The sequence below is a fragment of the Ictidomys tridecemlineatus genome, unplaced genomic scaffold, assembly GCF_052094955.1.
Source record: "Ictidomys tridecemlineatus isolate mIctTri1 unplaced genomic scaffold, mIctTri1.hap1 Scaffold_173, whole genome shotgun sequence".
Lineage (NCBI taxonomy): Eukaryota > Metazoa > Chordata > Mammalia > Rodentia > Sciuridae > Ictidomys > Ictidomys tridecemlineatus.
In genome coordinates, this window is record NW_027521499.1 from 362,414 (window position 1) to 387,419 (window position 25,006).

The 25,006-nt window shown below is 48.4% G+C and overlaps 1 protein-coding gene across 1 annotated transcript in view; it reads left to right on the top strand.

Moving 5' to 3' along the window:
• LOC144372840 (autism susceptibility gene 2 protein-like) overlaps window positions 1-25,006 on the top strand; it is a 150,206-nt gene that overhangs the window by 119,882 nt on the left and 5,318 nt on the right. Inside the window, 8 exon segments of the mRNA XM_078036085.1 lie at window positions 12,250-12,712; window positions 13,823-14,076; window positions 14,771-14,991; window positions 16,446-16,490; window positions 19,512-19,542; window positions 19,545-19,606; window positions 21,504-21,575; window positions 23,756-23,827. Of these exon segments, the coding sequence (XP_077892211.1) occupies window positions 12,250-12,712; window positions 13,823-14,076; window positions 14,771-14,991; window positions 16,446-16,490; window positions 19,512-19,542; window positions 19,545-19,606; window positions 21,504-21,575; window positions 23,756-23,827 (1,220 nt within the window).

Here is a 25,006-nt window from a genome sequence, read left to right on the forward strand (position 1 = left end):
AGTTCAATTCCCAAAATAATAATAATAATAATAATAATAATAATAATAATAATAATATTCAAAATAAACTAATCCCCAGTAATGGGCATTAATGTGTCAGTAGTTTCCAATGTTTGTGCTTTGATTGTCAAATAAAATTGCAAGTATGCTCTGGTAAATCTGAGATATAATAGTCATATTAAAATTATATCTATTCTTGTAATGTCCAGTATGTGTACAAAAATGTCTTATTAAATGACAGGCATATACTCTAAGGAAGGCACTCCAAGTGATTTTGCCATTTTTGCCAACATTATACTGTGTACTGACATTTAGATTGTATATTAATACAATGCTAGGCTACACATTGTAGCTATTGTTGTATATAATGTCCATCACCAATTAAAAGGTAAATATGCTACACAGTATTGTATGTTATAAACTTAGAGAGATAAGTGTGTACATCATAATGTTATAAATAAACAGATTTGTGAAACTAAAGAGAGAATCTTATTTTTTCTCTATTTTTTAGTTGTAAGTGGACACAATATCTATAAATATTTTTAATATGGTTCTAAGGATAAAACCCAGTGCTTCACATGTGCTAAGTGAGCACTCTACCATTGAGCCATAATCCCATTCCTAAAAAGAGAATCTTCAACACACACACACACACACACACACACACACACACACAAACACACACTTTACATTTAGACAATGAAAAATAAAAATTTCAACTGATTAGGGGTAAAAAAAATATCCATTGCTTCTAAAGAAAGCTTCTGGAGCTATGGAGTATCTGTATGAAAAAAAAGTGATCATAATATTGCTTAATACAGCATAATAAATATTTCAGAGATAAAAAATATGTAACTATAAAACATTCAATAGTTACTGATAAAAAAGGAAGTTTTATTGTGAATTTGTTGGTACATGATCATAATATTTACTGCTTGAGAGGTTATGGCAAATCTAATTCCCCCAAAACAAATGCTGAATGTCTTCTTTGATATGAAGAGGCTGATTCATAGTGGGGTGGGGGGGAGCATTGAAGAAATAGACAATGTTTAAAAAAGGCATAAAGGTGAGAGGGGAGGGCATATGGGTAGAAATAATGTTTGAATATGTTGGAGATTATTATTCAAAGTACATGTATGAAGACAAAATTGATGTAAATATACTTTGTATATAATCAGAGATATAAAAAAGTGCCCTCTATGTGTAATAAGCATTGTAATGCATTCTGCTATCACATATAAATTTTTAAAAACAATAATAACGAAGAAAAAAGACATTTCAAGAAGAGGATGAAAAACTTACCAAGACTCTGTCTCATATAACATTAAGACTGGGGTCTAGTTTTGAATAGAACAGCACCCTTTGTTTCAATCATAAGAACCACACAGCAATGTGGAACTTATTTCTTTTCAAAGTTGAACAAAACATAATATTACCAAATTAATAAATTGGGCATAAAAATTATCAATCAATGAAGTCATACCATTAAAGGGTACAAAGTAACAGGTAATCAGCACAACTTCTGCAGGTAACTGGGATGAAAACTGAGGCTCAGTAAATGTTGGTGGCTTCCAAAAGCCACATAGTAAGTCTGTGTGGCAGAACTCATATTAGGCCCTAAGCCTGCAAGTCTCCGAAGTTTGTGTGTGTGTGTCTGTGTGTGTGTATGTGTGTGTATGAGTGTGTGTGCACTTGGCCATGAAATAGTAGCTGGGGAGGAAGGTGATAAGCAGTGAGGTATCTCTTCCCTGCAATGCAGAGAATATTAAGGAAATAGACCTAGAGAAAGCTTATGCACTAGAGAGATACCAGCTCAAACACTGGCCTGCAGCCATCTAGACAGGTGTGCTGTGTATGTTAGACAGGATTTGTATTCTTGGAAAACTGGGTTTAAATTATATTTTTAAACACAAATAAAACCACTCCTTGTAGCCACAAGGGAAGACTGAAGCATGATGAATGTCTGCAGCAAGTTTTCCTGTGCGCCATGAGAAAATTTTAAGACTTGGAATTTGCCCTTGTTAGAACTTCTCATGCAGACTGGGGAGATAGCTCATTTGGTACAGTGCTTACCTTGCCTGCAAAAGGCTCTTGGTTCAATCCCCAGCACCACATTAAAGAGAGTGGTTAATTTGCTCATTGGAGAGAAAGCCAACTACAGGCTGAGAACCTCTGGCTTAGAAGAACCCAGATTCAATGGTGGATTTGCTTCATGGGGGTGCTCAGACCCAAGGTAAGCCTGCTGTCTTCCCAGTCACATTAGAGTTAAGTAAGAAGTGGGCCCCAGCTCTAGGGATAGCCCAGTGTCCTGAACCAGCAGCTCTGGTTATGAAACTAATAAAGACAGAGCATCTCCCACAGCTAGGCCTGTGATGACAGACAATTATTCAATGTCTCTCTTTGTTTAATCAGGTATTACTCCAAACCCTGTTGTCACCTTCAGGCTATTAAGCCTCACTCTCTGAGACATACATGTGTAGCTTTCATGCCTCTTATTAGGCTCTCCTCTGAGACTTGCTGTGGTCAGAGGTCAGGGCTGAAAGCTGTTTTGCTTTCGAATTTCTAGTCAAAAAGACAGGCTTATCCAGACTTAAGATAGGGTTCAGATTTTGGGCAAAAGTACAACAGAATCAGGGGGAGTTTCTTTGTGAGTAGAAAAAAGGTATGTGTTTCCTTTTCAAGAGGATAGTTGGCTAGACCTTGTGGGCTCTGAAGGGCTAGTCTGAATAAAGCTGTATAGCAAGCCTCTGGTCCAGAGCTTCCAATACATGGCTCATATGTGCAGCAATGAGTTTTTTGGAGCTTAGAATCCAGATGGTACCACTGATTTAAATTTCCCCATGCATCCTACCTGGATCTGTGGTGGGCTGAGAGGCTCAGAGGTGGGGGCCTTGTGGATGGCGCCGTGCAGAGGGGCTCGCCAGGCTCCTACTCACCCAGGAGTGCTGTGGAGAGGCATTTTGCAAGCAAGAAGTTGCTGGAGAGTGGTGCATATTGCCTTGGTCCCAAGCTGCAGAGTGACCTCCAGCTGCTCTGCAGGCCACATGGAGTAGTGAGGCTGCCCAGCACCATGGAGCCATACAGGGAAGACAGTTGGGGGCCATGAAGGTCAGAATTTGGTGAAACTGCCAAAGCCTTCTTTTTCCTTCTCCTTCTTTTCCTAAGAATCAAAGACTCCATGAAAGGAAAATCAACTCTTAGGGGTCCGATCTCAGCTTCTGTGGTACTCCCATGAGCTGGCCAGGCAGATTTCAGGGGTTGGCAGCAGCCAGGTCCCATGGCCCAGCAGGCTGTGTGAACAGGCTGGGGAGGGTTGTGTCATCTGTCCTCAGGAGCACAGACAGGCTTATGTGCATGCTTTCAGGGCACACATGGCCAGGTAGGGCCCACTGCCCATGGTCAGTGGCTGAGAACAATGCAGGGGCCACCCTGGGATACACGATTGCTTTTAGGGGGCTTGGTAAAGTTCTGACAGAGCCACCGCCTCCTGTGCACAATCCAGGTGGCTGCTGTGTGAACTTGTGGAACACAAACAACAAAGGAACTTGTGCTTCTTGTGGGGATGAGCCCTCTGTAGCTGAGATGAGCCCTGGGCACAGAGGACGCTGGGCTTGAGTGGCCCCCTGTCCTGAATGCCTGGAGTACCTCCCTCCTCCCTCCAGAGCAGGAGGACCTTCACTCCTTCCTCGTGGAACAACTGGTACCTTCCTTTTTATACCAGGACACTGCTGGGTGGGTGCTCTTGAGGGGAAAGAAGTAGGTGCACGGTACTGCTGACTGCAGGGTGGCTTTATTTTAGAGGAGTAAAATGTGTGTGTGGTTGCAGGCTTGGGTAGTGAGGTAGTGAGCCTCAGTGACCACTTAACCCCTGGCCCATCATAGTGCCGCCTGCAGAGGGGGCATAAGGACAGCAGGGCCCAGCACCTGGGACCCACTCAAAGTTCATAAATCCTTGCATTTCTGGGCCCTCCAGAAATTCATTGTCTCAAAGGTGCTCAAAGCCAGCTGAGAGGGAGCCAGGCCTGGCAGTGCAGGAAGGCGGGTCAGACAGCATTGGGAGAGGTCTTTGCTGTTGTTGGCTTCATGTTTGTCCTTGAGAAAATCAGCTTGGTGAGGCTCAGGTTTGGAAACAGGGGTGACTTGGAGCCAGTCCTTTGCCAGGCTGCTCTGTCACTACGCAATACTCTCAGCCCTGTGGATCGCAGATACAGCCATACAGAGGGTCGTATGACGTTCATTGCATCAGCAGATGAGGTGATGTGGGCACATTACACCAAGGGGCCTCACTGCCCCTCTGGCCTGATGTAGAAGTTGAGGGCACAGCTGGACAGTGGGGAAGGCATCAGATCTAAATCCCTCTCCATGAGCCTGACAGCTGCTTGAGGGAGGCTAGGAAAGGGGACGGTCTGGTGCCAGGATGGCTGTCTGTCTTAAGCAGACATCTCACTGTCATCCGCTTCAGTGCCTTAGTCCCACCTCTTGGAATGTTCCCAGACTAAGCACGGGGCTCCTCTCACTGCTGTCTCTAGTAAGGAAGGCATGGCCAGGAAGGGTGCATCTGCAGCCTAGACACACACCTGAGGTAGCAGTCATTCTGGTGCCTGTGCCTGCTGGGGGCCTGAAGCTGGGCACAGCAGCACCCCATAGCTGTGGAGCCCACGTTGGTGTTTAGGCTGGCTGTGCCACTGACACATGGAGGGACTGGGGAGTGACCTGCCCGGAAGACCCAGCTGGGTGTCCCCTGAGTGGTGTTCTTGGTGCCCTCAGTGGCTGCAGGTTCATCCTCCAAACCTGACCTCTCACTGGAGGCCTTTCCATACCCGTCACAAGATCAGCTGACACTGACTGGGGCTGGTCCTGGGATGTGCAGACGGGAGTGCCTGGGCACTAATCAGATAGTAAAATAAGGATGGCAGCATCAGCTTTGCTCATCTAACTACTCCCCGAGCCACACAACTACACATGGCTCTCCATCCCTGCTGCTCCAGGCCTCTCTGCTGGGTCTTTGTGCCCTCTGTCCTCAGAGCTCTAGGACAGGGCCCTCTCCTAGGTCTCCATGCCCTCTGTCCCCAGAGATCGAAGTCAAGGCCCTCTACTGGGTCTCTGTGCCCTCTGGGAGGAAGTGACTTAATACTGGTTAGTCTCTTCCTGTGGAATGACAAGCAGGAGGATTGGGTGTGACCTTGACACAGCAGACTCTGACTTACTCATGGAGGCTCCCTTCCTACCTCACAGCAGACCCCTGCCTGCTGGGGTCCTTTCCTTGCCACACCCACTCCCACACTGAAGACCGACTTCAGGAGAAACAAAATGCTTACCAGCTGGGTTCCCCCCCAGGGACTCTGCCCTCTGTGAGCTGTTGCTTTTGGTGGCCTCCAGCCTCCCATAAGGACTGTGATGGATGGGCCTGGGCATGCTCGAGGGCTGGCGCTGTTGGCTGTGGGTTTAGGAGGAACACACTTGAAACAAGTTGGAACACGTTGGCTGCAGTGGATGGCTTTTCCTGTAATCCCGCCAGATACCCCCACCCTGGGTCAATCTGATGAGGGCAATGAGGATGCCTGGAGCCTCCCAGGTGACACAGAGCTCTGACCTTCGGGGTTTCCCAGTCCTCCCAACGGGCTGCTGGTGTTTTGCCAATACACTGGCTATTTTCCCCCTTTTAGGATTTTGCTTTTAATAGGAACCCTGGAGGCCTTCAGAGGTTTGTGATGCTGACTTGAGGCCTGGCTCAGCCTCCCGGATGGTAATTAATGTTTACACAACACGACAAGCATGAAATGCAATCTCTTTGAGCCCTGCCAAGCACCCATTATTCTCCTGATCTCTCACTCCTGCAGTGTTTGAAAATTAATTTGCCTTGAACAAACAGTAGGTTTTCCTCAATTTATTTGTACCGTTTCAGTGGCCGAGAAGCAGAGCTGCAAGACCAAGTGTCATCCTGCCATTCCTTCGAGTAATTGAATCTGCTAATGGAACAAACTGGTCTCTGTTTAATGATTTGAAGAAAGGAGGGAGAGGAGAAGGAAAATAAAGAGACACGTATGTTCCAGAAGGTGGACACTCTCCCTGAAACATTGTGCATTGTGCATTGTGGAGTTCTGGAGATAGCAGAACTCTGAACGGAGGGATTGTAGCATTCTGAACATCAGCACAGCTTGGGTTAATAGGTGTACAAAACAGGCAGCATTTGCTTAAGAAGAGGTTACCTCTGAGGTGACAGAATAGACTAGCAACAGGATTTAAACCGTGAGCTTTACTGGTAACTTGAAAGAACTGAATGTTGATTCACAGAAATTTGATGCTTCTGCATGGGCCTGGGGTTCTCAGTGTGGAACATTTGTTCTTTAACAATGTTCCCACTTAAGTTGAAGTCCGGAGGGGCTGGGGCTGGGGCTCAGTGGTAGAGCGCTTGCCTAGCACATATGAGGCCCTGGGTTTGATCCTCGATACCTCATAATAATAAAATAAGAGTTATTGTGTCCACCTATGATTAAAACATATATTTTTTAAAGATTTAAGTTGAAGTCTGGATTACTTATTTGGCCACTATCTTCAGTCCTGTGTGGCGAGGTCTCGGAGGCTCTGTCATTTAGACAAGTAGAGAAGTTAATTAGAAGATGAAGTAATGACAAATAGCATGTATCCATTTCTTGGATATATGGAGCAGACATTCAGATAGGTAGAGATTGGGTGAGTGGATGGATGGTTGGATAGATGGGGGAGTGGATGAGTGTGGTTGGGTGGGTAGTTGGGTGAGTGGACAATGGATGGGTGGATGGATGGACAGGGGGATGGATGGGTAGATGGATTGATGGATAGATAGGTGGATGGATTGATGGATGGATGGGTGGATGGGTGGGTGGATACTTTGCCTGATAGCTACTGGTTTTCTTAATATCTTTGAGGCTTATTCAGGTTTACTACAGTAATGACCTGGCAGGGACGAAGCCCTCTTAGGACTTCACAGCCAAGTGTAAAGACAGATAGGGGACACAGGAGTAGAGGCTATGCCTTGAGAGGCCTCTCTTGCTGCTGCTTCCTTCCGTTTCCTTCCTGTTCCAGTATACCCGCTGATTAGCACCAGTGAGAAATTGTGAGGAAAAGGGGGGAGCACAGTGCCATGTTCTGTCTTCATTTCTGAGAGGAAAATATTTACTTGGTCTCTTGACGTGGTTTTATTGCTTTGCTTTTTTGTTTTAATCCATGCAATAGTGGAGACAATTCCATTGATAATGGTGGTGTATTATCCATGAACTCCACCATGGGTATCTTTTTTTCTTTCATAGTAATAATATATGTTCATTACAGAAAATTTAGGGAGTTAAGAAAAGTACAGGTCCATGAGGTACAGTTAGTGGTCTTTTCCTGGATATGGGATTTGGTGAACATTTTGGGTGTGTTTTTCCACTTCGCATGTTCGTGTGTGCATTTATAGAGATGGTTTTCAGTTCTGAGACCATATCCAGAACAAGAACAGTGTGCTGTATTTTTCTTGGCGGTCACTTTTGTCCAAGGTACCCCATGTCATTCTCACCTCCTGGCAGTGGTTGGGGACACTGCGCCTCCACTATGTGCTAGACTGCAGTAGCGCTTCACCTGTCAGAATCCACATCCATTGCCTTGCGAGGCAGTGACTGTGCTTGTGCATGGAGAAGTGTGTGGCTCATCATGGATGGACACACCACCAGGCCTCCCAGACCCAGAGCCTGTGGTGCACAGTGCCTGTGGTTAGCATTTGGTCACACATGCTCGTGTCTCACTGGCTGGGATCACACACAGTTGATACACTCATCTGTATACATAATTCAACATGTAAGTAAGTCCCTAATGAAATATAAAGGAGAAGTAAATGGAAGTCATTCATAACAACATAAATGCTTGCTCATGGTGGAGAAAGACATGTAAACGTGGCCGCTACAACCACGGCCACCTGGTGGTGGCAGTTAGTTCCCACAAGCAGCCTTGTGTTGATGTCATGGTTTTTCCTAAGAGTGAACAACTTCTGGTGAAGTCCCAGATGTGGCAAAGTATAGTAGTTGCATTCCTGGAAAATTCAGTAAGTGTAGAAACCCTGCAAAAAAAATTACTTTGTGTTGATTTTTCATTTAACTCTTAGGAATGATTTGTTCATAGGTCAGTGTTGATTATTTAGTACTTAGTTTATTTTTATGGTTGGGTTTTTTTTATTCAGTTTTAGTGATTTGTTTTTTCACAAAATTCATTTTATTTTCAAATTCATTAAAAATTTTCTCTGGGCACAGTGGCACATGCCTTTAGTAATCCCAGTAGCTCGGGAGGTTTAAGCAGGAGTATCCTAAGTTTAAAGTCAGCCTCAGAAAACCGAGGCACTAAGCAACTCAATGAGACCCTGTCTCTAAATAAAATATAAAAAAGGCTGGGGATGTGGCTCAGCAGTTGAGTGCCCCTAAATTCAGTCCCTGATACCCTACCCCCCAATTTTTTTTGCTTGTTTAAGTTATTTTTATACAATAAAGCAAAATGTCCCCCCACTATCCAGTTCCTAGCTATAATAATACAATTATACATAAATACACACACATTAAATTTTCCAGTTTCTACAAAGACAGCATGTGCTATACATGGTACATGAAGCATTTTTTTAAGCTGCAAATTTTTCCATGGTATGAATCCACCATTTATCTCAACTGGGGCATTTCCAAACTTACACCTTAAACCATGATGTTGTTTCATTGTATCTGAATTTCATTGTATTTAAATCCTTGTACACCCACCAAGTCAAGGGAACCTTATTTGTTCTTTTACTAAATGTTTCCAAATTGCCTTCCAGAGATTATGGGGTTTGCATTGTACTGGGGAGGTTCAAAATAAGGTCCATTTCCTGGCATGGTGATACATCTCTATCTTCCCAGTACTTACAAGCCTGAGGCAGGAAGATTGCAAATTCAAGGCCAACCTGGGCAATTTAACAAGACCTATCTCAAAATTTTGACATGGGGTGGGGGCTGCAGCTCAGTGGGAGAGTGCTTGCCTAGCATGCCCAGGGCCCTGGGTTCAATCCTCAGTACTGGGGGGGGGGTCAGGGTCCAATTTCTCAGGGCACTTGTATCAAATCTGTATCAAAATCAAACACTTTTTTTTCTAATCCTCCATTAGGTTTTTAAAAAATTTATTGAGTCAAGTTCATCAATCTATATTCTACATGCAGTAAATGCCCTTTTTACCATACACAATGGAGTATAACTTTTATTTGCATCTTTTATTATAAGCCATGATGTGTTATTTTTATAATTGCAAGAAGGGAGATTGCTTAACCCCAACCCCAAAATGTAATGAGTACAACATTTAAATAACACTCATTAATTTGAATATTTCTCCAACCCCAGCAAATCTCATCCTTTGGCAAATTCAAAGCACATGATTTTAAAATGTGTTCCTGCCAATTTTAGAGAAGCATAGTAAGACAAATTGTCAAGATGGAAAACCTTAAAGGGTAAGATCCATTTATTGAATAATTGAAAGAAAGAGGAAATGCATTACTGATTAGCCACAAAGATGCATGGTGCCTAATCTGTGCCTAAAGAGGCCTGTGTAAATGAATGCATAGAAGTGTTTCAGCCACCAGCGTTCTTTCCAGCTCTCCACCTGTGGGTGCCCTGCCTACAGGTCACAGTACCAGAGCATTGGTGGGTTGATGGTGGCTTTCACGTGTAGCTAAAGTATGGTGTTGCCATTATTCCCTGTAGCTTTCTTCGCCCTTTGCAGTGACTGGTTTACTTAAATATTTTAACTAAGTCAAAGATTTGCTGTTATCTGCTTTGTTTGGGGGCTTTTGCTTTCCAAGGACCACACAGTGTAGACTGGAGAACAGGCATTTGGTGGACAGATTTAAGATCAGAACCCAAAAGTTCTGATCTATCAAACAGCAAGGTGACCTCCAGCCAGCAAGTTCTCACTTCTCTGGGCTCATTCCATTTGACAACAGAGGGTTGGATTCCCAGTGTGGTCCAAGGGTCAGCAGCATCACCTGTGAGATGGCAGGCAGTTCGGGAATTGGAGCCCCACCCAGAGCTGGTGGGCTGGAATCTGTGCCTTCACAAGACCCTCCCTGGGTGATTGGCACACCTGCTCAAGTGGGGGCCGAGCTGGGACAGCCTCCTGGCTGGTCTCCTTTTAAAGTTCTGTGCTTCTGGGTTCCTTTAGTGCTTCTCCAGAGCTGGCTGGGACAGACTGGTGTGGTTCTTTGGAGAGGCTCAGGTTTCCTATTTCCCTCCTTGGTCGTCCAGGGCAGCAGCGACTGCCATGCTCTTGGTACCACACCTTACTCTCCAGGGGTGTTCAGGCTGGGATTAGACATGGGGCAACAGGAGAGGAGGCCACACCTGCAGGACACGTGCCTTCTGCAGACTTGGCGACATAGAGCTTGGTGGCTGTCCCTAGTATGTTCCTTACCAGCATAAGTGTATTTAAAGGGTGTCTTTTGGAAAGGAAGTCTTGTTAATGTGAGCAGATTTATTTCAACATTAATTTTTAGAGGAATTTGGATATAAACGTACCAAAATAGAGAATATTGATTGATTCTTCACCAACCTAGTCCAAGGAGAAGGGAGTAGTGCAGAAGTATGCAGATGGGTTCCTGCCAGTGCCGGGGCCTGTGCCCATCAATTGGCGTAGGTGAGGGAAGAGCCCTGGCACATGCCCAGCTCCTCTCAGTTGGCATGTACTCTCTGAATTTCCACGCTTCTGAAGCTTTCTCTCCTCAACCAGACTAATACCCCTGTTTTTGTGAAAGAAAAATTCAGGAAATTTGTAAGAGATGATAGAAAAAGCACGGAGAGGGCAGGCCAGACCCTGGCTCCCACTTCTAAAATAAAGGCCCTGCAGGATCCCCTGCAGCCACTTCTCCCCGGCCTCACCAGGGAGCTTGGTCCAGGTCTGGGGACCCACAAAGTTTTGGCTTCATTGTAAGCAGAAACCTTCTATAAAGGTTCTCAAAACAGCACTGGGCAGAAATAAGACACCCAGAGGTCACCAGTTCAGTCATTTGTCCTCAGGCCTCACGAGATGCCCTGTCCCCTCGTACCTAGGCATCACTTTGGCCTGAAGCTGGCCACGTCCACCACAGCCCCGGAGGTGCCTCGCTTATGAACCAGGGCTTATTTCTGCTTTGGTGCATGATTCAGGTTTGAACTGCTTACCAAGCAAACACCAAAGATGATGGCTTGCTCTGATGCAAACTGTGTGTGTATACACGAGTGTGTAAGCAGGAACTGAGAGACTGCGTGAGTGGCACATGCTTTTCATGGTGGTGAGAGATGTGGAAGAGGAGGTTTGCAAATGTGCCCTCATTTCAGAAAGTATTGCAAGCTGTGCTTTTCCTGTTTCTGAACTGTAGTAAAGAAAGAATGCATCTTTTTAGCACAAAAATGGAGTCGAGGTAATCTCCCCCTGCCAGATGCCTACAAAGAACTTACTCCAAATTGGGCTATGCCTTGATATGTAATTATTGGTCTTTCATTATTCTGTTTTGATAATTTTATGGAATTCGTCTTCTGGGATAATCAACAATGACATCATAGTAGTTAAGGTCCTTTGACCTTAGGAGGGAAGCTTATTTTTTAAATTTATACGGGAGCATCTATTTTCTATTCTTTCCCCATAATTGAAGAATTCTACTTAAATTTTACATCCAGTTAAGTCTCAGCATCCCGTGGTGCAGGGACATTTCTGAAGGCTTGGTGAGTGTAGCTGTGGCACGCTTGATTTAAATTTGCGTTTGCATGTTTGAACTCAGATGTCCCTGGGCTGGCTGGGGCTCATCAGGAGGCCTGACTTTTGCCTGGAAGTTTGGCACTTGCTGAACAAGAACTTGTTGCTCTAAGAATGTCAAGTGTGCCTCCTCAGTCACAATGCAAAGGGGGAGGGGGAAAGGCCAATAAAAAACATCTGTTTGTTGTTAAGTAACATTTGCTTCATTCGCTATTGAAAACACTTCTCATTCAGGAACTGTATTTGTTTTTAAAGGGAAAAATCAACTTATGGGCTATAATTTCCTAAGTGTGCTTCAGAAAGGCTTTGCAAAGACTGGGGACAGGGAGCCCTGGTTTGCAGACCACCAGATGTGGGATCCCCAGCCAGCGCACCTTTCTTCCCAGGAAGGGTGGTAGGTGGCTGCTAGCTGTGCCTGCAGGCTGGAGCTCTCTCCCATGGTGCCATGCTCCTGTGTCATTCTGTGTCTTCTCTTTGCTCTCCCCCATACAGATTAAGAGTTAGGTGTTGGTGCACTGCCCAAACATGACAGCCAGGTTGCAGGGCCGATTGTCCCCAAGATATCAGGTCTAGAGAAAAGCCAGGAGAAGAGCCAAGACTGTTGCAAAGAGCCCGCCTTTGAGCCTGTGGTGCTTAAGGACCCCTGCCCTCAGGTCCTGCAGCCGCTGCCCCAGCCCCAGGCGGAGCACCAGCTTCGAGCCCCTTCTCCGGACCCTGACTTGGTGCCACACAGAGAGGCCCCACCAACAGCCCTTCCTCCAAGTACGCAGCCCCCTCAGGGCCCCCAGGAGGCCCCACTGCAGCCCGCCCCATAGCCTCAGGTGCAGTGGCCACCCAGGCCACCGTCCCCCACTCAGCAGCTCCACCAGCACCTTCCTGCTATGCAGGCCCACCCCTCATCCCAGGGCCTGCCCCAGCCCCTGTCAGCCTACAGCAGCAGCCTGAGCCTCAACAGATTAAGGTGAACCAACCTGCTCTCTGCCTGCTGGCCACCTTTGCTGGATGGTCAGAGAGTCTGGGTGAGGGCTTCCTAGGAGATGGGTGGCCTGATTGAGAACTGTTCTTGTTTTCTCTGGGAGGCGAGGAGATAGGGACAGGGGCTGTTGGGTGAAAGCAGGTTGGGTTGGCTGTTGACACTACACAGGAGTGAAATATCCAGGATCTCCTAGAGGACAGAGGCAGTAAGGAGAGGTGCTTACCCAACAGGTGGCCAGGCCCATGCCATGCGCCTATAGTCCCAGCTCCTGAGGCTGGAGGGTGGCTTGATCCCAGGAGCTGGAGACCAGCCTAGGGCACCTAGAAAGACCCCATCTCAAAAGATGAAAGAAGAAGAAGTGGTTGAAAGTGTGCACCAGGGAGTGGAGGCCAAGGTGCCTCCAAGGGCCCTGAAGGTGGAGACTCAGAGGAGAGAAGGGGTGTCACAGGAGGGTTGTCTCCTCAGGCCCAGGAGACTGAGACCAGTGCTGGGTTGAGCATTTTTCAGTGGGATTTGCTTCCTCATTTGTGAGTCAGAGAAGAAACCAGTGGGGAGAGCCAGGTCCTCCTGGTTGGTCTAGGAGGGGCCGTCCAGGGTGACCCTGAGCCCTGTGGGCTCCTGAGACTTGTGCTTGTTATTGTTTTTTTTTTTAGAAGCCCGGTGGGGTCAGAGACAGGTGAAGAACAGACCTAAGCATGCAGGTTCCTCCTGGGGCTAGGCCAGCTCCTAACCCGGGGCCACTCCTGTGGCACAAGACCTGGCCCACCTCTTCCTGTGGTCCTGGGGTTATGGTAGCAGACAGCAGCAACCCACGTTGTGGCTCTGTTCCGTTTAGTTCCTTGGCTGCTTTGCAGGAAGTGTGGCGAGCAGGGTGGGGGCGCCAGGAGACAGAGCAGGGCAGGCCAAGCCACAGGAGCGAGGAGAGCTATCTCAGCAGAGAACTGCCTGTACAGCCCTGTGCGTGGCGCTGGGCAGTGGTCTCTGCCGGGCAGTGGTCTCTGCCGGGCTGTGTGGTGGGGAGAGAGAGACCCAGGGGAGGGAGGGCAGTGGGGGCGCAGATGCTCACCTGCGCCTGTTTCTCCCTTTGCTCCACAGCAGCAGCAGGAGCAGCACTCCGGCAAAGACTCAGAACACCGCCCCGCACCTCTCCCACCACCCCTCAGCCTCCCCGTTCCCCCTCTCCCTGCCCAGCCACAGCCCCCTGCACAGCTTCACCCCCGCCCTCCAGGCCCCCCCTCACACTCATCACCCCAATATGTTTGCCCCGCCCACTGCTTTGCCTCTGCCACCACCGGTGACGTCAGGGAGTCTGCAGGTCCCTGGACACCCTGCCCGGAGCACTTACTCAGGTAGGTTGGCCGGGTGGGCGCCGGGACCTCACTGCTGTCCCTGCCGTCCCTCATCGCCAGGCCGGGTGCACTTAAACAACCATGCCCTGGGAGGGGTGTGTGGGAAAGGAGGCCTGAAGGGTGAGGCCGGCAGGCACTCTGGCTCAGCAGAGCGGCCACAGCCTGCCAGGCCCGCGCCTGCTTCTCTCCAGCATCTCAGGCCGCGTCCTGGGGCGTGGGCCTGGCCTGAGGGCTTCCACCTTCCTGGGAAGAAGAGATGCACTTTTATGATGAAGCATCCCAGAATTTAGGGATGACCTGGTGGGAGATGGGGTCCTTCTCCCCTCACCTGTGTCGTGGGCCAGGGTCCCAGTACTGCTCTTCGTCCCTATGTGTCTTCCCTGAGGCCAGCCAGGGAGCCTGCTGCATTCATGGCTGGCAGGCGTCCCCCCTGTTACCCCCACCTCCAAATGATCCAAGGAGGCCAGAGGGCCATCCCAGTCGTGTGGATAGGGAACTGACCTGCTGGGCTGTGCAGCTGGTCCTCAGGCCCAGGTGTTAGTTGAGAGCAGCCCCAGGCTATGGCGGGCCTGAGGTTGTCCCCTCTGTCCCAGGCCCCGGGGGCTGGGTCCTCAGCCCTGCACCCTCCATGCTAAAGCACCCAGATGTCCCATTCGGAAGGAAAAGGTGCCGACATCTCCCTCTTCTTTTCCAGAGCAAGACATCTTGCAGCAGGAACTGAACACGCGTTTTCTGGCCTCTCAGAGCGTGGACCGAGGGGCCTCCCTGGACCCCCCACCCTACCTGCGGACCGAGTTCCACCAGCACCAGCACATGCACCAGCATATGCACCAGCACACGCACCAGCACACCTTCACACCCTTCCCCCACGCCATCCCGCCCACCGCCATCATGCTGATGCCAGCACCTCCCATGGTGCGTAACCCAGGCAGAAATGTGAGGATGAGTAGAGCCCACTCTCTTCTGTGTGCAGGAGGGTGGGGCTGGTGCGGGCGTGGGCCCTGAGGCCAGGCGGTGTCCTGCACCTTACCCAGGTGACCACTGCATGCATTTGCCAGTGCTGGGTCCACCTGCTAGTGGCCTTCCTTCTCTGAGCACCTGGCAACGCGGCCCGACAGCAGTGTGAACCAGGTGCTGACGCACAGATGCTCACAGCACCAGGAGGGAGGGGACAAGTGGAGGAACAGCCACTGGGGCCAGCTGCCTGCCCTGTGTGGGGTGACATTCAGAGGCTGAGCCCTGAGCCTGGAGGTGTGTGGGCATTGCTGTGTACCCAGGGAACTGGGAACTGAAACGGATGGTCTCAGACAGGCTTCTTTAAATCTTTATATGCCCTAGCAGAGTTCTACCTCAGTTGTCACTTATGTCCAGTGTTTAGAGAAGGGCCTGGTTGAAACCCTGAAGAGGAGAATCCATCAGGCCCCAGGAGAGCAGATGGGAATTCACGGAGGGTCCTCTCATCCACCTCTGTGCCTTGTCACCCACTGGCTCAACTTACTTTTCTTAATATATATTTTTAAAGTTTGTTCTACAAGTTTAATTTAGGGGAATATTAAAGATGAAGCCTTTTCACCATCCCACCCCCTGCCCTCCCACACACACACAAAAAGTCCTATAGCAAATTCTGTGTCTTTTTTTTTCTGAAAGAACTGCATTTCTCAACAGCTATTTATTTGTTTAAATTTCTTTTTAGTTGTAGCTGGACACAATACCTTTAATTTATTTATTTGTTTTATATGTGGTGCTGAGGATCAAACCCAGTGTCTCATATGTGCTAGGTGAGCCCACCACTGAGCCCTGGCCAACATCCATGTGTTTAAGGGCCTAATGGTTTAAGAAAATATCATGCTGGCCTGTGTGAGCTGGTCCACCAGTGAGTCAATCTGAGGTCTTAACATCCTGGAGGAAGACAGGCATGAGGGTGGGGGTGATGAGTCCTCCTGATGGGTTCAGAAGACCCAGCCCAAGTGCCCTGTGTGGGTGGCATGGACTAAAGGGAACGGCAGATCTGCAGTTCTTCTGGCAAGGAGAAGACCAAGTGGAGGGAACCTGGGAGGCCAGGCCCCGGGCTCTGCTCTCTGGATGGATCTGGAGGTGCCTGTCCTCTCCAGTGTGGGTGTTCACTGTGTCAGCCTCTGAGCACAGAGTAGAAAGAGACGAACCACCAGGCGTCCAGGGCCCGAGACACCTCGCCGCGTGGGCAGACTGGACTCGGGGTTCCCAGAGGCTCAGGAGCTCAGGTGGCTCCTATCCAGTGAGGTTGCAGGGTCTGGTGATGCCTCAGTGACACAGAAGCTGTAGGATGCCTCCACTGAACAGTGAACCAAAGGCAGATGAAGTAACTAGTCTTTGCTTTGATCCCTTTACAGTCTGACAAATACCCTACAAAAGTTGATCTCTTCTACCGGCACAGTGTTGAGTTGCATTCCCTGCTACACGTTGAATGTGCCTGCTTTCCGTGCGTGCGCTCTCCCCTAGTCAGTACACATCCAGTGCCTTTCCCGTCACTGCGCCAGTGTGCCCGCTGCTGCTCGTCCCTGTGGATGCTTGTTTTTGTGGCGTCTTGCTTTTGGTAAAGATGCAGTATCATCTTCAGAGTCAAAAGATCATAAGCACAGCCAGGACAGCCCCCTGGGAGCCAGAACCTGCCCTGCCTGGGGGTGTAAGCTTTTCAGCCCTTGCTGCAACAGAGCCCGAGGCCACAGGACCTCAGCCACAGGCGGAAAGCCAGCCACAGAGGGACCTCAGCCTAACTGTTCCCTCTGAACAAAGTCCCTCATTCTTTTGATTCATAATTCTTCAAAAAGTACATTTTTATTTACTTGAGACTAAATACAGAACCCTCTTCCACATGGCTGATACTGTTCTCCTGAGTGTATTTTCATTTCACAATTAAAATATTGTTTAATTAAAGAAAGCCTTAACATTAAAACGAATGCACCTTTTCTCCTTAAGCTCAATTCTTCATTGCTTAAAAGATGCAGTTTTATGAAATCTTAAGTGTACATTCCAGAACTTAATTGGTGCCAACCTGTTATATGATCATTGATGTAGAAGACAAGAGCTCCTCTATACAAAGACCTTGAATACTTGATTGTGATATTTTGATTATGGGGTGAATACTGCATCATTTTTATCTGAAAATTTGCAAGTTTATTTGCTCAACTGTTTTTCTTTTCTTTTTAATTTGTAATTGAATCCAGAATAAAGGGAAAGTCATAATTGCTTGTAGCCATGTTGATTCATCATTTACAGCTATTCCCATTTTGATTCTTAGATTGTGTTCTCATTTTGGTGGAAATGTTGCTCAGCAGATCAGCAAAGACTGAATTCATTCATACTTTAAATAGATAATTAGGCACTTTATTAGTCAAGAGCATAGCTGAGAAATCAAGACTAGGAAATATTAGAAATCCATTAAGAATCACTTACTCTGGAGCCACTCAGAAATGAGGTGAGGCCTCTTCAGTAAGGAAAGGTGCATATGAGGGCCTTGCACCCACCACTTGGGCCACCTGTTTTGGTCAGCACTGATGCAGAAAGGTTTTCAGATGGACATTCAGGACCCAGTAGGCCTGGGTCCCTCTTGGGACCTGCCCATGAGTGGTGCCACTTTGCCTTGCACTGTGTCTTGCTGATTTAACGAGGGACCAGCTCACAGAATGGTTTCTGTGGAGCTCAGTGTGCCCAGGAGGTGGCTTAGGTTGGCAGCCTGAAGCCACGCTCCGTGATCCATGGGCACACTCCATGGAGATGCCTAGGCTGGGGCTGGTGAGGCAGTTTAGGGGTCTGGAATTTGGAAAGTGTCCACGACCTCTGGTTCTCTAGCGGGGACAGTCTTCAGCTATATTTATTTTCTAGTGGTCAGCAGTGGGACAGATCAAAGGAAGTGGGAAGAGCATTGGGTTTCACTGTGAACATGAAGGGAACTGCCCACCTGGACAAGTTTCTGGTGGAGGGTATTGGTCACTCCTCTTCCTTCCTACAGAGCCCTGGGCGGTCCTCACACAGCCAGTTACAGAGTGATATAGAAAGTGCTTAGTCCCTCTTGCCTTGGGATCAGGATGCTACAGGCGGACGGCAGAGGCCGTGCTCAAGAATCTAAAACCCAGTCTTGGACTTGAAAGTAGTTCTGAAGGGGGCACCCTTGCACAGTCCCTGTGTAAGTGGGTTCAGTTCAGGACCAATGAGTCTGAAACCTCTGTGCACCACTGGACAGAGCAACTGAAGTCGGCCTGAAAGAGATGTGTGGGTCTCAGTCCCTGCCAGAGCAGCTGGTGTGAGGGCCTTATTGGGAAGGTGCATTGTCATACTGTGACATGTGACACAACTGTGAGTTGGTGTGTCACTTAAATATTCACATGATGGTTTGGTCAAAATGAACGGACCCAGAGGTGTAGAACCTCAGAGGTAATACAATTTCCAAAGGCAGGAAAGATGTGCTCACATTATCTCCCAGTATTGCTGTACATTTTTCCTCCAGTTATGTCCTTTGTATGCTAATGAGTCAAGAAAATTTATATTTTTCACTCAAAATCATGCTTTTCCTGTCATCAGGTGGTCAGACTCACACATCAACAGCTTGTCTTGCATGACCTCCAGTGAGCTTGTCTATTGAGCAGCAGACACGATTCAAAGCTGGCCCTAAGAATCAGGGCCTTGTGTTAATCCCAAAGAGCTCCAAGTTCCAGGAGAGCTGAGAGCGAGAATGGCTCTGAGCTCTGCATGCAGACCCAGCAGTCCTGGGGGAGCCCCACATGTTATTTGTTACATGGGATAATATTCCCAGACTTCTGTAATCTACCTTTTAGGAGAACTGGCAGCTCTATTTAAAGTTTAAACTGAGTAATTTTATTTTACCCGTCCACAAATACTTGTCATCATTTTAGAGGAGAGAATTAAATTGTCCTCTGGAACTGCCACTTCTAGAACAACCTAATGAAGCACGGATTGTGAATATGTTCTTATTTCCTCAAACTATTAAAAATCTAAAATCACTAATTGAGTTTTAATGGTATAAAATCCTGGCACTCATGAGGAACTGCTTCTTTTTCTTTTTTTCTAATTGTGATTTTCTGGGCATTTTATCGGCCAAGCATCCCTCCTTGTTTGGATATGCATGAAACCTCTACCCATTTAGGGCTTGATTGTGATTCACCAATTAATAATTAGCAAGCTCCCTTTCTAATGACGTTCTCATCTGGGACACCATTTGTTGGCTGAACTACTTTTGAACTACTATTGATTCTGAACTACTTTTAAATCAGACATTCTTGTGCATCTGTGTGATCACCCTCCCCATCCTGGTTCTTCACTAGTGGCACCTGGCTGAGTTGCCTGGCTCGATCTTGTTGGTGTCTTTCTGTAGGAGGGGAATGTGAACATGTCACCTGCCTTCGACTAAAGCCGTTTTCTCCTCTCATCTCTGGCCGAAGCTCTTCCACTCCTACCCTCTTGCAGTGTTGGGCATCCCCCCATGTTCCCACCCACGGGACCTTTTGGTTCACTACAAGGAGCATTTCAGCCCAAGGTAAAGAGGGCACAGGGAAGACCCAGGGGTGTGCCTTGCTGGGCACAAGGGGGTCTGCCCCTTTTTCCTGCACAGTGACTGACTTCTCAGATTCTAAGTGACCCCGGGGATTAGAGTGAGAGGATTTTCTTCTAGTCCATTTAGTTTTAATCCTCAGCAAAAATTGAGGCTTTAGTTGGTACTCCCACATGATCTCACCTGAGCTTCTCTGTCCCCTGTGAAAGATGCCACCACGAGCATGGGCTTCTGTCAGGGAGCCATGACCTCTGAGCCCAGCTGACTTTTGAGGCAGAGATGGGAGGCTGGGCCTGACAGTTTTCCAAGGCAGAGGCTGGGCTGAAGTCCCAGGGGTGCAGCAGTCTGTTTTGTTGTATCGGGGAGATTCCCCTCCTGGCCCGCCCTGTCCTCCACAGCCCCAGCTGGGCAGGCGGGTCTGCTGGAGCGGAGGCCGAACCTCTGGCCTCCTGGTTCTGTGCTTCTTCTACCGCTGGCTCTTAGCGTTCAAACTGCCAAAGTCACAAACATTTTTGAGAGGGACTTTCAGGACATGCATGTTTAAAATCAACTGCAGCCCATTTTACTCTCTTACCAAAGTGACGCATCTTCTAGTTGCAAAACATTCTCACATATTTCAGGCGAGATTTTCTGTGGTATGTGCTTTTCTTTTTCTCTCCATCCCATTTCTGAGGTGAGCACCAGGGTGGGGCTAGCCTCCCAGGATGGGCACCAGCTGTTTTGCCCAAGACTATTACACCTGGAGAGGACAGAGGCCCTGGGGTGGGGTGGCTGCCCTCCAGGCCTCGTCCCCTTGCAATGAGTGCCCCTGACATGCGAGGTCACACGTGCAGAGGGCTCTACAGTGGCTCAGCCAAGTGCCTCCTATCTGGAGATCAAAGAAGGCGGTCTTCAACCCCGAGCCTGCTCTTTACTGCTCCCTCAGACCCTGGTCCATCCCTTCTAGGTTGGGACAAATCTCTAGTGCATCCTCAAACAGACTGGTAGGTCATTTAATAAATTAGACTATTTCCCTCACTCACAATTATCCAATCACACAGAAAACTGCAACGGGGCAGGATAGAGACTCTGCTGGTGTGGAAATAGGCCTTTCTAGGCCACCTTCCTGATTGAACATGTAGATTGCAATTCATTAGTGGAGTTCTTCATTTGTATGCAAATCAGGATGTTAACAACTCCAGCTTAATTGTTGGTTGTGCAGCAGCAATAAGTAGGCTTTTGGTTGTTGTTCATTAAAAAGACAAAAGCCTACAGATAGGTTAATATTATGAGTGGTATGTAAGAAGGGAGGTAGGATAGGGGAGACACAGGCAGAATTTGATACTGCGTCTGTGTGGTCCCTATGTTGGGTTCTTTTGTCCCATTTCCACCACCACTAATGAGTCATTACTGAGTGTAATTTCTTATTATTGTCTGCCAGTTAAAACGTGGAACATTGGCCTAATGTCTGCGCAATGCTGTCAGCTCTTCTGATGAGAAGCACCTGACACTGCAAACGATGGCAGTGTTCACTTCAACATCTCCTGGAATGTCTGGAGTGGGCAGAGAAGCGACCAGCCAGAGCTGGGCCACCTGGGAAGCAGGTGTCCGGGCCAGCCTCTCCATGTGTGGCTGCCCTGTTTGGTCCCTGTGGCTTCCACTGTGGTGACGGTGCTGGAGGCCACCTCTCTGCTTTAGATGGCATGGGAGAGAGCTGCCTCTGGTCAGAGTGCTGGAGAAAACAGGGAGCAGCCCTGTACAAGCTCATGTGCTCACTGAGAAAAATGAGTCTGTGATTTAGAATGAAACAGATGAAGTCTCACATCTTCATTTAGATGGAGGAAAGGTTTTCTTCATGTCCTGTGTTTTGTGCTTCCTAAGCTGTGGTCTAATTAATTTGTAGACATCCAACCCTATCGATGTTGCTGCTCGGCTCAGGACAGTCCCACACACTTTACTTCAGAAGGACCCGCGGGTACATGCCAAGTCAGGCTTGGTCTCAGGTAACCCGGGTGTGTTCAGGGGACAGGTCCTGTGCACGACCCTCCTATCTCCTTTGAGAGAGCTGCTCTCAGGGAAGGGACTCTTCCCACCTGTGCAAGAGAGTGCCAGTTCCTTCTGGAAGACACTCTCTCTTGCCCTGTGAGTGACACCGGAAGACTGACTTCCCAGCAAAAGGAGGGGGACAGGCTTGTGATCTGAGCCTAGAAAGTGGACACTGTGGCTTCTCCAGTTCCTACTTGACCAAGCCTTTCTGTCTGCAAGTCCTTATGTTGCTGTGGGTGCTCTGGATAGACAAGCACTGAGTGCTTCTCCTGCTGGACATCAGCCCCCGCCACCCGCTACCCGAGGTCAGGACATCCCAGACCCCAGGGCTCCCCTGGCCCTCTGCTTTTAATGTGGCCGGGATCCCCTGTGCTCTAGAGCTGAGTAAAATATCCATGATGTTTTGGTTATGTCATTTATTGATGGTCTACATTGCACCTACTCCCAAAGAAGAACTTGAAGTTCCACAGGAGGTACAATCTTGTCTCGACAATGGTCATTTATCTTTATAGTAAATGTGAGAGAACGATTGCCATCCCAGTGCTGTTTCCTCCCTGAGTAAGGGCAGCTGGAGCTGATGGTGAGAGCTAGGTAGATGGGCTGAAGCTTTTCGGGCTGAAGGTCCCCAGAGCCGCCACCCCCGCAGTGACTCTTGGTGCAGAAAGGCTGGCCCACGAGTCCCCTCAGCATTGATCCTGAGTCTGCCTCTTCAGCCTGCTCTCCCCTGCACCCTCGGTGTGGTGTGGAAAGGCTTCCCCCCCGGGAACCTCAGGCTGGGCAGCACCAGGGTGTGCTCTGCTGTGGCTCCCTGGTTCAGCACAAGGTGCTATTGACTTTCGTAGCCACTTGACCTGTTTCTGTGGTGTGAGAAAGGATACTGTGAGCATTGGTTGTTAACGTCTTGTTTAAAGCAGAATGGCCTGAGGTCTGGTGCCTGGCCAGCAGATGGCCCCTCTGTGAATGCCAACTTCCCCATGCCTGTCTGAGTGGTAGATAATGGGCAGTAGACTTTCTGTGGTCCCCACCCATTTCTGGTGCATATTCTCAGATAATCCACCTTCTCCAAAGGGAACAGGAGGTCTGTGTCCTCACTTAGGTGAGGCAGTGTGGTACTTGTGATGTGAAACAACCTGTCAGTCTATGACAGGAGAAAAGTCCTGAGTCTGTATTTCAAGAACAGCTCCCTACTACAGAAACCTGAAGCTTCTGTCCTTTGCCAGTGCAGAATGGAGTTCTTTCCTTCTGTCCAGTAGTTACCGCGTATGCACTCTAGGCTTAAGAGGAGATTGCTTGGCAGGAGGCAGAAAGAGGTGGTCCCTGCCCCGAGTGGCAGAAGAGAGGCACTTGCCGTCACCCCACTGCTCAGAAACCAAGGAATGATTTGGGAGATGCAAATTGATCTGCACTCTTCCAGGGGTGGAGGAGGGACTTGGTATTGCAGAAGCCTGGAGAGTAGGGAGGAAGGAATGCCTTCTTCTAACCTCCCCTACCCTCCCCTTCTCTTAGAGATGAACAGTGTCCCAGCATGAATGAGTGGTCAGCTCTTAATGAAGCATATGGGGTCTCTGGACTTAATGAAGCATATGGGGTCACAGAAGTGGGATGGATTCCATTGCCCCGCTTTGGGGGTTGAAGAAGCAACAGCCATGGGGAGGTTATGACAGGTCCTGTGCCCTTTCTTGTTTTGATTTGATTCCGACGCTCCCTAATTATCCTTTGTGAACAGCTGATTTTCATCATAGCATAGCCACATTTGTTAAGTAGGACTTCCTACTTCACCAGGTCTGCCAGCTGGCACCAGAAAAGAAAGAAGAGCCACAAAGTGGGATTCAGGCTTTTCCCATCTTGTCCTTGGTAACCAGGGGTCCTTGTCAAGTATGGCTTCCTGAGTGGTGGCCGATGTCTGGGCCCCAGGAAGAGGGGGAGAGCGATTATGGCTCCCTGATGGTTGGGCCCAGCAGGGTTGCTGATGGGAGGCTCTTGGAGGCACAAAGCTCTCTTGTTTCATGAAAAAAGTCTCTGCAGCCAGAATCTGCTGAGAGCTGGGGGATTTGCAGGCGGTTTCCCTGAAACGTCTCCTTCTGACCACTTTGCTCTTTCTTGTTCCAGAAACCAAGGAAGTGGTGTGCTATGCATGGTCACATCGCCTGGCAGATTTACCACCACCAACAGAAAGTCAAGGTCAATCTGACCTTCCTTGTTCGGGGGGGGGGGGGGGAGCTGGGTGCGAGCATGTGATCTGCCCAGGAGCACCTGAGTAAGAGTATTCAAAACAGGGTCTGAAGACCAGAGGCAAGGAGAGGTCCCTCGGGAAGCCCATCTGAGAACCTTAACGAGGGAAACCTCCAGCAGCAGAATCACAGAACAAAAGCAAACTGGTAGCTCCCTGGTGCATCTTTCCTTTTGATAAATTTGTCATCTTACTTAAATAGTAAGATACAAAGGATTTAAATATGGTTTAAATCCTGAAATAAATGTTTCAATTATAGTGAACAAGAACTAGAATATGGAGAACACTTAAGAGGCTGAGAAAGCCAACAGATGATGGTTTTGTTTTGTTTTTCAGTAGCAACCCATGTGTTCTCTTCCTTTTTGGGTTTGGGGAAATGATATTTATGCCCCATGTGGAGATGGTGGTGCTGAACCTCTGTCGGCAGCGTGCATGATCACATTAGCCCTTCTGGAGGTCACGCTGGGCCTGCTCTTACCATCTGTCAGTCTTCCTGGTGACCTATCCAGGTGTTAAGAGACAGTCAGTACCTGCCAGGACCACCTGAAGTGGGTCATTTTTATTTGCACCATACAGATGAAGATGGTCCGTGCTTGACCAGAGCCTTTGTAGCACAGGAGGGAGGAGAGAGAGTGTGCGGGTGGTAACCTGAAAAGGTTCTGGGGCTTGGCTCAGGCACATGGAACCTGACGTCCACACTTTCGCCTGGGTCTTTGCAGCCTGGAAAAATGATGGGAAACATCCAAGCAGGTCATTCTAGCATAGGTTTCTCCGTCCACTTCTTCATGCATGACTAGGTCCTGGCAGCATTTAGGGTAAGCCTGAGGCCCATAGGCAAGGAGGACATGCCAGTCACATGGCAGGATTCAGTGGTTCAGAAGCAAAGATGGAACTTAGTTAGAAGGGAGGAACAAACCTCCGCGAGACCTTTGGCTTTGGACACCTGCCCCTGGTGCTGACAGCATATCAGTGAGTGCCGCTCACTTTTCCCTCCTTTTGTGCTCAGTGTAATTGGGACTTCGTGGTGTTGCTGATTAGTTCATGATTTCTGGTTCCGGGTGACATGGTCAACAGAACTATAGGCACAAGATGTCTTCCTTTTGTCCTTTGGTTGAACGTGATGAAGGATG